This window comes from Pavona decussata, unplaced genomic scaffold (genome assembly GCF_977016875.1).
Source record: "Pavona decussata unplaced genomic scaffold, jaPavDecu1.1 SCAFFOLD_156, whole genome shotgun sequence".
Taxonomy (NCBI): Eukaryota; Metazoa; Cnidaria; class Anthozoa; order Scleractinia; family Agariciidae; genus Pavona; species Pavona decussata.
The window spans coordinates 4,080,044-4,093,439 of NW_028145568.1; the positions used below are offsets into that span (position 1 = coordinate 4,080,044).

Genomic DNA, 13,396 nt, shown 5'->3' on the forward strand with positions numbered 1-13,396 from the left:
GTCTACCGGTGGTTTAAAGCCGGTCTCTTCATCGTATCATGTTGTTTCCTTAGACAAGAATCGGCACTCCACATTGTCTTTCTATCTACTTATATAAATTCTGTACAAGTGAAAAGTTAGGGATCGAGACCTAACTAAATAGCGCTCTGGGTACCTCTCGTAGAATTAAAGCCCACCTAGGGAGAAGCCAGTAGCAGGAGCAGTGATGTTTCTAGTGATTTTACGCTACAGTACAGGACTTACGCACCGGCTGCTCTTCCTGATCATTCGGACACGGACTCTACCTTGCCTTATATGGTAAGGGTAAACCGTTGAAGTTCTTACCCTTCCCCCGTCCTCCGCCCCCCAAAATTAATAAAATAATAACTAAACAGAAAAACAACAAATCATAAATAAACCAAGAAATGAAAGGGTTGCAACAATGTCAGAAAACGACCACGTTGTGTATGTTGCGTAAAATGACTAGGAGTATTAGTTATAACTTTCCTCGATTGGTTGTTAGTCGATCGAAAGGTTTAAGCCTCAGGTTTGGTTAGTTTGTCTAATGGTTTACTGTTACCCATTTAATATTCGTATGCTAGTTGAAAAAGTATGGCTTAGCTCCCTGTCTGAGTTCAATCTTTGGTGGTAGCTTTCATTAAAACCTGTATCAAGGTGATGAGAAAATCTGATCTATTTTGACATCTTGCTTTCTTGATTGACAGTATTTGAGGTCCCCAAATATGCTTTATTTTTGTCTTAACGACTCATGCTGTATTTAAGGCTATGTGTATAAGCTAGCAAATATTAAACGCCCCATGAGATACTCAACTAAGTACTATTACTGTGTACCATTGCCAATGTCAAACTCACATTTTATCACAGTATAATCTGAAACTTTGTATGCTGTGGCACCACGCAGCAGCAACTCCAGAACACAGGTGTAATTTCCTCCATTTTTGACAAGCAAAGGACTGAGTGTATCTTCAGGTACGTTCGGGACAGGACATCGGACACTTTGCACACGAAAGTTATCTTTAAACCATGAAATCCTCTCCAGCGCTGCAAGGGGGCCTTTCCCGTCGTTAGTTTGGGTCACGTTGCAAAAAATGATTACTTCATCGTCACCGTTTAGAACGCCAAACTTAGAGACAAACACTTTGGGGATTTCGTTTTCTAAAAAAACAATTAAAAGCAATGCATGTGAATAATAAGATTTGCTTTCTGCATGTCGCTCGTCCACAGAAATAAACAAATAATAGAAACTTTGGGATGAATATCAATTATTATTATTATTATTATTATTATTATTATTATTATTATTATTATTATTATTATTATTATTATTATCTTCCGCTCATACTTTTAATACGACTTGTTTTTTTTCGTCATTAGGACCATAATTTAATTGTGAATATACTTTTAGCGATGATAGGTCATATGATTTGTTATTACGAATAAGAATACTATTGTAACTTGATGAGATATTTTTTTCCTTTTTCTTCCAAAAGAATTGTGCTTGAAAATAGTCTCTTTTTTTAATCGACAAGAATTGTAAATAGGTTTTAATAGCTCTTTTTACTACTTTTAACTTGTAAATAACAATTTGCTTGAGATTATTATTAATAACTTTTAAAAAATTATTATTATTATTATTATTTATTATTAGCATTATTATTATTATTGTTGTTATTATTATTATTATTATTATTATTATTATTATTATTATTATTATTATTATTATTATTATTATTATTATTATTATCATCATCACAGAGGGGCCGACAGAGGAGCGTGATCACTCAACCTTTGAAAATGGGTCGGACAGCATGCTAGGGAGTTGCCCGGAATTCAAAGCCATTGACATGCTATCTTCATTTATTTGGGGCCGACATAGTGATGGAAGAACAATAATAGTCAACACGTCAACCACTGACAATGCTTGTAACGATATCATAAAATGTTCCTCACGGGAAAACAGGAAAAAATTTCATTGATAAATTAACACAGCACATAAACGATTGGAACAATGGGTCAGAAATGCAACACATTGCTCTTTGAAAAAGCCTCCTCCTCGCTGTTGGGCTACAAAAACCGAGCTAGAAATCTTAGGCAAAGGAGCACCAAGAGTGTTTGGCCAAACGACCGGCATTGTGGAAAGGGAGCGAAATAGATGTCCTAGTGCTTGTAAAGCGGATGATCTAAAGGCGTCTTACCATTACTTAATTAATTAGAACTGATCCATTATTATTATAGAAGATTTCATTTTTGTTTTCATGAATTGTTTACATAACTTGCGGACACGGCTCTGGGCTAGTTATGTTACACTAAATAATTTCCACAACATTCAAACAGTTTTTACGTATTCATGGAACTTTTGAACTATTTTTACGTTCTGGCAGATAATCCATTTCTGACAGCGTTCAATAGGGAATGACAGCTCTTTGTCAGTGTTGCTTATTATTATTATTATTATTATTATTATTATTATTATTATTATTATTATTATTATTATTATTATTATTATTATAATAATAATAATAATAATAATAATAATAATAATAATAATAATAATAATAATAATTTACCAATTTTATATAGCGCGTATTTACATGTGCTGATCAATAGCGCTTAAATGAAAAAATGTTGTCGGTCGGTCTTTCTAAGGATTGATAAGCACCCTATCTTTCCGTGAGCCTTATTAATGTGGAACATTCTTGCAATTTAATTATAATCACGTGTCCTATACTCTGGGTAAAATGTGAATGAGAACAACAACAATAAAGCATATCTCTTGACAATTAGCATTTTACATATCAGGCAAGTGTTTGCACTCTGCTGCATTTGCATTGTTGTAGTGTGTTTTATACTTCAGCGTTCTGGAGAAGGGAAATTTCGGTGACCCACAGAAAATTATTTCCCTTCGTACGAACAAAGTGAGAAAAAAACTTAACCATGTCCGCGAGAAATCACAAGAAATCACGCACAATCACGGGAAATAGACAGATGCAGCGTGGATGTGGGAAATATATTTGATTATTTGTTGACAAAGCGTTATCAAAATTACCTTGAGAAACCGTCCCCCATTTTAGAAAAGGAATTTTTTTTCCAGGCAGCACTAACGCTTTGTGTAAGTCTTGCTAAATCCATTGTTATATGAAGTTCATTTTATTTGGAAAAAAAAGACAAATTTAGAAATTCCCTTTACTGTCTTACCCACGAGTTGCCTGACTACAGTCACCCTGATTTACGGAGACAAAACGTACCACAAAAAAGAACAGCAACAACAACAATAAGTGGGTCTTTACAAATACTACAACAAAAATATAAAATTTTTTCTAAAGAAGAAATAAAAAGGAAAAGGAAAGGAAAAAGAACAATTCTTTTTTAAATCGCGCCGGATAAGTTACCAGAAGTTTACAAAAACGGACCCCTGGCACTTATTTAAGGCCATCTAAATATATTGAAGGTTACGTGTACAAAAAAATAATAGTAACAACGTCAGGAAACAATGGCGTACCAACTGGTCTTGGGATGTTTAACATTCAAGGATTAGTTGGTACATTATTGATCAAGTATTGCATACATATAGTGACAAGATGTCGCGATGCTGGTAAAAGATAGTAACTTACGTCCAATGACAGTGACTGTAAAGCCGTGCTTCTTCCCTGCAGGGTCACCAACTGCATAGGCGTGACATTCGTACCTTCCCAGTGGACCTCTCTGACTATCATCATCAGCCGTTACATTTCGAATGTGCATGGTGACGAAAAGCTTCGATAAGTTCTTGCCACCTGAAAATGTAAGTGCTTGCCATATTTAAATGCAAATGATAGTAAGGGTAATATGGCCCACTGTCATGGTCAGCCGCGAAAGAATGTACATCGTAACAGCAAAAAAGGTACTTAATTAAAAACATCTGAAACATTTATGTAACGAATGAACACTGTTTTTACTCTGAAATTAAAAAAGGCAATTTTGTAAAATACTTTTTTACTTAAGTTACCGCTACATCATTGAACAAACGCAAAATGAACGAGTATTTCTTCTTATTCCCTATAGAAAACACAGACAAAATCGTAGAATACTTTGCTACGACCCGCGATCTGTCACTCAGCATCTCTCTCACTCACTCAAACTGACGATTCATAACGCTTCTTTAACTTTTCAAGACGTACAGTCTTAGAAAGTCTGCCAAAACGTGAACATCCCTCAGAAAATGCAGAAACAAATTCCTCACTCTGGTAACACAACGACCACAGAACACTTAGGCATAAAATGAAGATGTTAATCAAATACAACTTAACTACTTACCGTGATGATTCACCTCCTCTATTCGACTTGTAAAGTAGATGTTGTTGTTAGCTGTTATGTTTGTGTAGACAGCAAATTCGTTTTTTCTCAAAAACTCTATTCTTTCAGGCTTTTTCACTCCAGATGAGTCAAAAGCTACGCAGGTAACCTTGGCTGAAGTGAACTCAACGGGATAGATGCGTTCTGGAAACGGTTCAATGATACCAAAGTTGCTACCGACTGAAAACAGAAAACAAATCAATGGTTTATTCAATCAATTACATGATGGCAGTTACATAATTGTTTTTATTCAAACAGTACCGAAAGTCTAGGTGACAAGACTCCTCTAATGTTTTCCTCTAGGTCACAGTTAACGTTTTAGAAGATTTCCAACATTTCCAAATTCCAATTCGATCTCTAGTGTTCACGATTACTAATATGAATTGAAGACCGTTAAGACTTAAATAAAGTAATCCATTTATCTATTTTTCTCCAAAATACTTAAATTGAGACTATGCATACAACGAGTCTAAAAACCAGGCAAAGGAAACAGTTACAAATATGAAAATGTTTCCACATATTTATTAAATGACAAATCAGAACTTGTTGATACCTCTAAACACAGCTGTTAAACTTGGAAATGCATGGTGCATAGAAACAGTACTCATGCACAAAACCTGAAACTTCCACTCGGTGCAGTCTTCTTAACATGAGAAACAAAGATGAAGAACCAACTCTAAATAAGCAACTCTTTGTTTAACATCAAGGACTCCTTGGATATGTCATACGACAACATGGAACGTGACCATCCACTTTAAAGCCAATATGAGGGATGTTTAAGTTTTCTCGTGAAAACTAGACTGAAATTGTTAGATTGAAACAAAGCACCTTTTCACGTTTCTAAAATGCTCCTAGAGAACAATTAATTTTGTCAAATGGAAGAAAAAATCGTAATTATTCTTTGATTTTTCCAGGCCACTATTAAATAAATAATAAATGCTATACACAAACTCATAGCCATTGAGAGAAAAAAAATCAGAAAGTAAACTCATATAAATAGATATAATTGTTCAGAGCCTAAAAGAGGGAATCTAATCATTGCATGCTCGTCACATGAAAATAATTATTTGGTCTGATCAACTAAAGAGAAAATAAAATAATTAAAGAAACAACCAGAGAAAATAAATCTAAAAACAAAAAAACAAAGTAAGTAAGTCCCAAGTTGTGCTTGTTCATTTTTGCATGAACAGTAAGGTATCGAAAATTTGTTGGACTGTCTGGCGGGATAATTTCTAGTCGGCTAGTCTTACCTGTGGGGTAAAATTTGCTTATGTGCCGTATCATCCCCTGGGGCGGCGTTGAAAATTACTTAAATTGCCTGTGTGGTTTTGCCTGAAGTGGTGGCAGTATTACCTGTAGGGTAAAATTTGCCTGTGTGGTGTTGCCTGAGGCGGCGTTGGAAATTACTTAAATTGCCTGTGTGGTTTTGCCTGAAGTGGTGGCAGTATTACCTGTGGGGTAAGATTTGCCTGTGTGGCGTTGCCTGAGGCGGCGTTGGAAATTGCGTGAATTGCCTGTGTGGTTTTTAGCCTGAAGTGGCGGCAGTATTTTCCTGTGTGGTTTGTTATTTGCCTGTGTGGTGTTGCCTGTGGCAGCGCCGGGAATTGTGAGATTTTTTGCCTGTGTGGTTTTGCCTGAAGTGGCTGGAGTATTTTCACGTGTTCACTCGCCTTGCCTGTGTGGTATCGTTTGTGGCGGCGTGGTAATTGTTTTTTAAATAAGCAAACGCTTATATTGTCTATGATTGCGAATATTTTTGCATGTGGTTTTGTCGTAGTGGCGAGATTTTTTCCACGTGTTAAACTTACCTGTGATGTGTATTGCTGCCTGGCGCGTTATTGAAAAAATTAATAATAATTTTTTATATCTTTTATTGAGAATTGTTCTGACAAGTCTTTGCGTCGAGACTCCTTTTTTCTTGTGTTATACTGTGATTTACCGAAACGCGGTGTCTTGGATTGTTTTGAATTTGTTTGTTGAAATGCCGAAAGCCGTGAGAGGTGTTTACGAATTTGCTTGTAAGGTTATGGTTCGGTGATATTTGTTTAGTTCTAATTGCCTCTTGTACGTAGCTCCCAGTGGGGTTTGCCTCAAGTGGCCGTAACTATGCAAACTTAGTTTGCATTGGTAATTAACTCCCTTGGGATTATTTGAATATGCTATATAATAGATTGCATTGTGTCACACTCTGTCACTCAACTTGAGGCCGCGAGCTGAAATCATGTTTAACTGCCCACCCTTCCCTCCCTTCGAGTCAGTTGAGTTGAACCTTGCCTTGCCACATTTACCTTCGTCTGGTCTGGGCTAGTCCCAGGCCAGAGCGATTCCCCATACCTTATCTACACCTTATCAATAATAATACCTAGGGAGGAAATATTACACTTTATTAAATTCTCAGCCTCGGATTTTGCATTTCTAGCGTTCTGATTGGTTCACTAAATCTCGGTTATCAGCTCATATACCGTAGTTTGACCTTATATGGAAAACGAATGCCCCAGTTGTCGCTAAGCTAATTTTTTTTTCCCTCGAGAAGCAAAACTTACTTCGAAAAAATGTAGAAAAAAAAAAAAAAAAAGAAAGAAATACCAAACAATGCCATCTCAATACAACAACAATAAAAGCCACAAAGTTCGGCATGAGACTATTTAATGGTACGTATCTCTGGTTTCCTTTAAAATCTTCAAAATTGCAAGATTTTACGATTTTTTAGATCACATAACAACAACCATAACAACCGGTTACCTTCAAAAATTTCAGGATGGCTTGCAAATCCTGGCGGTAAGAAGTTAAAACCAATCGAAGAAATTACTCAGGAAGAGCTTCATGCCTGCCTTTATGTTTTTACGAATTTACGAGGACTTCAGATGGTTCATCTATGAAATCCGTACGAGCGGCGGCCATAATGTTCGTTTCCGTCGCTCGGCACCACTCAGCAAAACATTTGCACTAATGTGCACAGCTCTTACGCTTCTCAAACAAGCTTGAAGTTTAAAAACTTGCACTGAATGCTTGTCTCAGTGAGGTTGTACCTCGTACACTTAGACTTGCCTGAAGTGTTTTAAATCGTCCGCGAGAAATTCAGTTCAGCATGAAAAAAGCCGTCCTTACCCTGATCTCTTCCTTCGCTCGGCACCACACAGCAGAACATTTGCTCAAATGTGCACAACTATTACGTTTCTCGATGAGCTGGAACTCCAAAAGCACTTGAATGCTAGTCTCAGAAAGGTTATAATTCGTACATTTAAACGTTTCTTGAATTTTAGATGTCCGACTCTGTCCGATTTTCTTCGCTTTTGATTTTTCATTCAACTCCGTTTGCAAAGAGCTGCGCGTGTCATGTGATCATTAGGTTTCGCGCGCTTTGGTCGGAGGTTGCCTCAACATCCGGTCGTTTTAATTTGAAAGAATTTTTTTCTTATAATATAAAAATTCAGTAAACTTCAACAGCAATTCCAAACGCCGAGAATTTAATAAAACAATTATTCCATTCGCGCTTGTTGGATATGAGATTAGTTATAGCCAACTCAGCGCTTCGCGCCTCGTTGGCTATTTACCATCTCATATCCAACGCTCGCTCATGGAATAATTGTTAAATACTACCACATGTAAACATTGAATCGTGGCCCTCCATGCCTCGCTTTCGTGCTACTCGACCCAGATCGTCTGAGGCAGTCGCCATTTTGGAATAAGGTGTATTACCTGGTCGCAATTTTGTCATTGATTTTGATTGGTTATCATGTGCCATGTAGTGAAATTTCATTGGCTAGTGGCATTTGCCACTTGATTTTCATTGGTTCTTTAACTGTCCCAATGTCATCACTTTTCGTTGCGGGCCTTAAAGGAAGCATATTTGGACGTACTCTTTCTCTTCCAAGTCTCATTGTCATAGCTTTTATACTTGCGAAGTTTTATTTTTCGGGGGACGGGGGTGGGGTCGGCCCCGGTAGACAAAAGCAAGCCCGGTCTAGATAGGGTTAAATACAATAAACGGGAATTTTCATCAATGACTTCAGTGAGAAATCTTTAGCCTTAAAGTCCAGTGGTGTATTTACCTAGAACATGGAAAACCAACCAGTGCAGGTTGAGAGTTCAAGGGTACCTTCAACAGGATTACTACGGAATTGACTTGATTAAAATCAGATTGAGGCTCATTTTCTGTAAGGATTTATATTTCATTGGTATAAGAAATTAACATTTATTTTTGTTGATGTTGTTGTTGTTGTTGCTGTTGTTGTACGAGCTCAACACATACCTGGCAAGGCAGTAGGAGAAGTAGTAGTCTTGATAGTAGCAACTGAAAGAAAGAGGCTTGATACTTGATTGGCATAAACTATTATCAATTCTTTTTGCTCTGAATATGAACATATGAAACATTTATTTGAACTGCGGGCAACAGATTAAATAGAAGAAAACCCATCTCAGTTGTTTATGCAACTAAAGCAGTTGCATAAACTTCAGGCTTGAACAGAATTCGAACCCATGGCCTCTGTGATACCGGTGCAGTGCTCTATCAACTGAGCTATCAAGCCAACAAGGAGCTGGACATATTGTGAGCTTGTAATTGAACAATTGCGATGTCATTACGATGTCATATAATAAAAATAATATTAATAATAATAATAATAATAATAATAATAATAATAATAATAATAATAATAATAATAATAATTATAATAATAATAATAATAAATAAAATCTTTATTAACATATTCCAAGCTATTTACAAGTTAAAAGTTTCAATTCTAAAACATCTAACTCACAGAAAATTTGAAGACAAAAGCAAGCCCAGTCTAGATAGGGATAAATACAGTAAACGGGAATTTTCATCAACGGCTTCAGTAAGAAATTTTAGCCTTAAAGGCCCATGTTCACCCAAGAGACATTGCGCGCCGAGCTGAATTTCGCACAGTCGAAAATTCAGAAAATTACCAGCGAGCGCTAAATAGCGAAAGTAATCCACATTCATCGAGCTCATTTCCTGGAATATCACTATTTTTCGTGTCACTAAGCTTTGTATAATATCCTCTCGCTTTATTTATGTGGATATTTTCAAGAACAGTCTTCGTGTGGAAAGGAAAATTGGAAAATCGTCGGTCGCTTCTAAGTAACATCTCGCCGTTGACAATGTAGTTGTACAGTTGTTATTCCGAAGGAATGTATTCGTCTCGCTTTTATTCTGAAACAAAGAAGCGGGAGGATTTGTTGTCTCCATGCATGCATCTGTTGTAGCGATGTTCCTGATTTCCACGGATGTCTGACCTTAACACGTAAGTTTTTTAGCTCCATTCGATTTCATTCTCCCGATTCATGTAAACAGCGTTGCGAAGAGACGTATTAAACTGTATGGTTTTCTAGGTGGCGTTCCTTCGTTTTTTTTTATTGGCACAGGCAAATAAATTAAAATACTCATTGGCTTAGTAAGCTGCAGATTCATTCGTAGCATCGTTGCTTTATCATCAAAGGTAGAAATAATTTCATGATAGTAAGATAGACCGGATCGGCGCAGCTCGCTATAATTTTGAAAGCGATATTAACTGAGCTAACGAGTCCAGCACTGTTAATTTCATTTCATGTCAGCTTTTATAATAATCGAAAGGACACTTTAAGATTATTGTCTAACTTATAAAACAATAGAATGAAAATCTTCGGACAAAATTATTTAATGTTAATTGAGGGCTGCCGGCTTTAACTGTTCGACTGTTTCGCCGCGTCGCTCAAAGGAATAAATGCAGAAAAACGAACCACACCTCGAATTTCGTTCGCCGAGAATTTTACACAAAGGAGTACAAAGAACTCGAGCGCTTTGGAGAGTACATATTTCTTATAGGTATAGAGATTAAAATAAATCGGAGCGACTGAAACGAAATCAACCAGTCCGATTTGCGTGGTCTGATTTATTTTGAATGCGCCAGGACTTTCATCCCAGCGGGAATATTCTGGTAAACCAATCAGATCGCAAGACTAAACAATACAAGCGCTTTTAAACAATAACAAACGGCCGCAAAGCCGAATGGGTGAAACTGGGCCTTTTAAGTCCAGTGGTGTATTTAACTCTAACATGGAAAACCAACCAATGCAGGTTGAGAATTCAAGGATACGTACAACAGGAATACTACGTACTTGATTGGCATGTATCACAAAAAATTGGTTTAAGGACGGTGCCTACTAATACAGAAGTATTTTTGTACAGTTTATGACTATGCGGGGAAAAGCGCATAGTTACCCCTAATTTTCTTTTTGGGTACCGAGAGCACTTCCTAAGTTCTGCTTTCTCCACATAGCTCTACACAGCGCAAAAATATTCCTGTATTAGTAGGCACCACCAATAGGAAATCCGAGTATCTCTAGATGCGCAGAGCGTATGCGCAGTAACAAAAGTAAGCATCTTCCTTAATCGGGACATGGACAGCTCTGGAATTAACTTGATTAAAATCATATTGAGGCTCATTTTCTGTTAGGGTTTATATTACATTGGTATAAGAAATTAACATTTATTTTTGTTGCTGTTGTTGTTGTTGTTGTTGTTATTGTACGAGCTCAACACATACCTGGCAAGGCAGTAGGAGAAGTAGTAGTCTTGATAGTAGCAACTGAAAGAAAGAGGCTTGATACTTGATTGGCATAAACTATTATCTATTCTTTTTGTTCTGAATATGAACATATGAAACATTTATTTGAACTGCGGGCAACAGATTAAATAGAAGAAAACCCATCTCAGTTGTTTATGCAACTAAAGCAGTTGCATAAACTTCAGGCTTGAACAGAATTCGAACCCATGGCCTCTGTGATACCGGTGCAGTGCTCTATCAACTGAGCTATCAAGCCAACAAGGAGCTGGACATATTGTGAGCTTGTAATTGAACAATTGCGATGTCATTACGATGTCATATAATAAAAATAATATTAATAATAATAATAATAATAATAATAATAATAATAATAATAATAATAATTATAATAATAATAATAATAAATAAAATCTTTATTAACATATTCCAAGCTATTTACAAGTTAAAAGTTTCAATTCTAAAACATCTAACTCACAGAAAATTTGAAGACAAAAGCAAGCCCAGTCTAGATAGGGATAAATACAGTAAACGGGAATTTTCATCAACGGCTTCAGTAAGAAATTTTAGCCTTAAAGGCCCATGTTCACCCAAGAGACATTGCGCGCCGAGCTGAATTTCGCACAGTCGAAAATTCAGAAAATTACCAGCGAGCGCTAAATAGCGAAAGTAATCCACATTCATCGAGCTCATTTCCTGGAATATCACTATTTTTCGTGTCACTAAGCTTTGTATAATATCCTCTCGCTTTATTTATGTGGATATTTTCAAGAACAGTCTTCGTGTGGAAAGGAAAATTGGAAAATCGTCGGTCGCTTCTAAGTAACATCTCGCCGTTGACAATGTAGTTGTACAGTTGTTATTCCGAAGGAATGTATTCGTCTCGCTTTTATTCTGAAACAAAGAAGCGGGAGGATTTGTTGTCTCCATGCATGCATCTGTTGTAGCGATGTTCCTGATTTCCACGGATGTCTGACCTTAACACGTAAGTTTTTTAGCTCCATTCGATTTCATTCTCCCGATTCATGTAAACAGCGTTGCGAAGAGACGTATTAAACTGTATGGTTTTCTAGGTGGCGTTCCTTCGTTTTTTTTTATTGGCACAGGCAAATAAATTAAAATACTCATTGGCTTAGTAAGCTGCAGATTCATTCGTAGCATCGTTGCTTTATCATCAAAGGTAGAAATAATTTCATGATAGTAAGATAGACCGGATCGGCGCAGCTCGCTATAATTTTGAAAGCGATATTAACTGAGCTAACGAGTCCAGCACTGTTAATTTCATTTCATGTCAGCTTTTATAATAATCGAAAGGACACTTTAAGATTATTGTCTAACTTATAAAACAATAGAATGAAAATCTTCGGACAAAATTATTTAATGTTAATTGAGGGCTGCCGGCTTTAACTGTTCGACTGTTTCGCCGCGTCGCTCAAAGGAATAAATGCAGAAAAACGAACCACACCTCGAATTTCGTTCGCCGAGAATTTTACACAAAGGAGTACAAAGAACTCGAGCGCTTTGGAGAGTACATATTTCTTATAGGTATAGAGATTAAAATAAATCGGAGCGACTGAAACGAAATCAACCAGTCCGATTTGCGTGGTCTGATTTATTTTGAATGCGCCAGGACTTTCATCCCAGCGGGAATATTCTGGTAAACCAATCAGATCGCAAGACTAAACAATACAAGCGCTTTTAAACAATAACAAACGGCCGCAAAGCCGAATGGGTGAAACTGGGCCTTTTAAGTCCAGTGGTGTATTTAACTCTAACATGGAAAACCAACCAATGCAGGTTGAGAATTCAAGGATACGTACAACAGGAATACTACGTACTTGATTGGCATGTATCACAAAAAATTGGTTTAAGGACGGTGCCTACTAATACAGAAGTATTTTTGTACAGTTTATGACTATGCGGGGAAAAGCGCATAGTTACCCCTAATTTTCTTTTTGGGTACCGAGAGCACTTCCTAAGTTCTGCTTTCTCCACATAGCTCTACACAGCGCAAAAATATTCCTGTATTAGTAGGCACCACCAATAGGAAATCCGAGTATCTCTAGATGCGCAGAGCGTATGCGCAGTAACAAAAGTAAGCATCTTCCTTAATCGGGACATGGACAGCTCTGGAATTAACTTGATTAAAATCATATTGAGGCTCATTTTCTGTTAGGGTTTATATTACATTGGTATAAGAAATTAACATTTATTTTTGTTGCTGTTGTTGTTGTTGTTGTTGTTATTGTACGAGCTCAACACATACCTGGCAAGGCAGTAGGAGAAGTAGTAGTCTTGATAGTAGCAACTGAAAGAAAGAGGCTTGATACTTGATTGGCATAAACTATTATCTATTCTTTTTGTTCTGAATATGAACATATGAAACATTTATTTGAACTGCGGGCAACAGATTAAATAGAAGAAAACCCATCTCAGTTGTTTATGCAACTAAAGCAGTTGCATAAACTTCAGGCTTGAACAGAATTCGAACCTATGAC

General features: G+C 36.7%; 1 protein-coding gene across 1 annotated transcript in view; it reads right to left on the reverse strand.

Annotated features, from left to right (window-relative positions):
* The window catches only part of LOC146465409 (adhesion G protein-coupled receptor L1-like), a 30,558-nt gene that overhangs the window by 14,496 nt on the left and 2,666 nt on the right, over window positions 1–13,396 (reverse strand). Inside the window, exons 2-6 of the mRNA XM_085128760.1 lie at window positions 10,881–10,922; window positions 8,585–8,626; window positions 4,294–4,512; window positions 3,612–3,773; window positions 853–1,155 (exon numbers count right to left, since the gene is read on the reverse strand). Of these exons, the coding sequence (XP_084984886.1) occupies window positions 853–1,155; window positions 3,612–3,773; window positions 4,294–4,512; window positions 8,585–8,626; window positions 10,881–10,922 (768 nt within the window). The remainder of the gene's footprint in view (window positions 1–852; window positions 1,156–3,611; window positions 3,774–4,293; window positions 4,513–8,584; window positions 8,627–10,880; window positions 10,923–13,396) is intronic.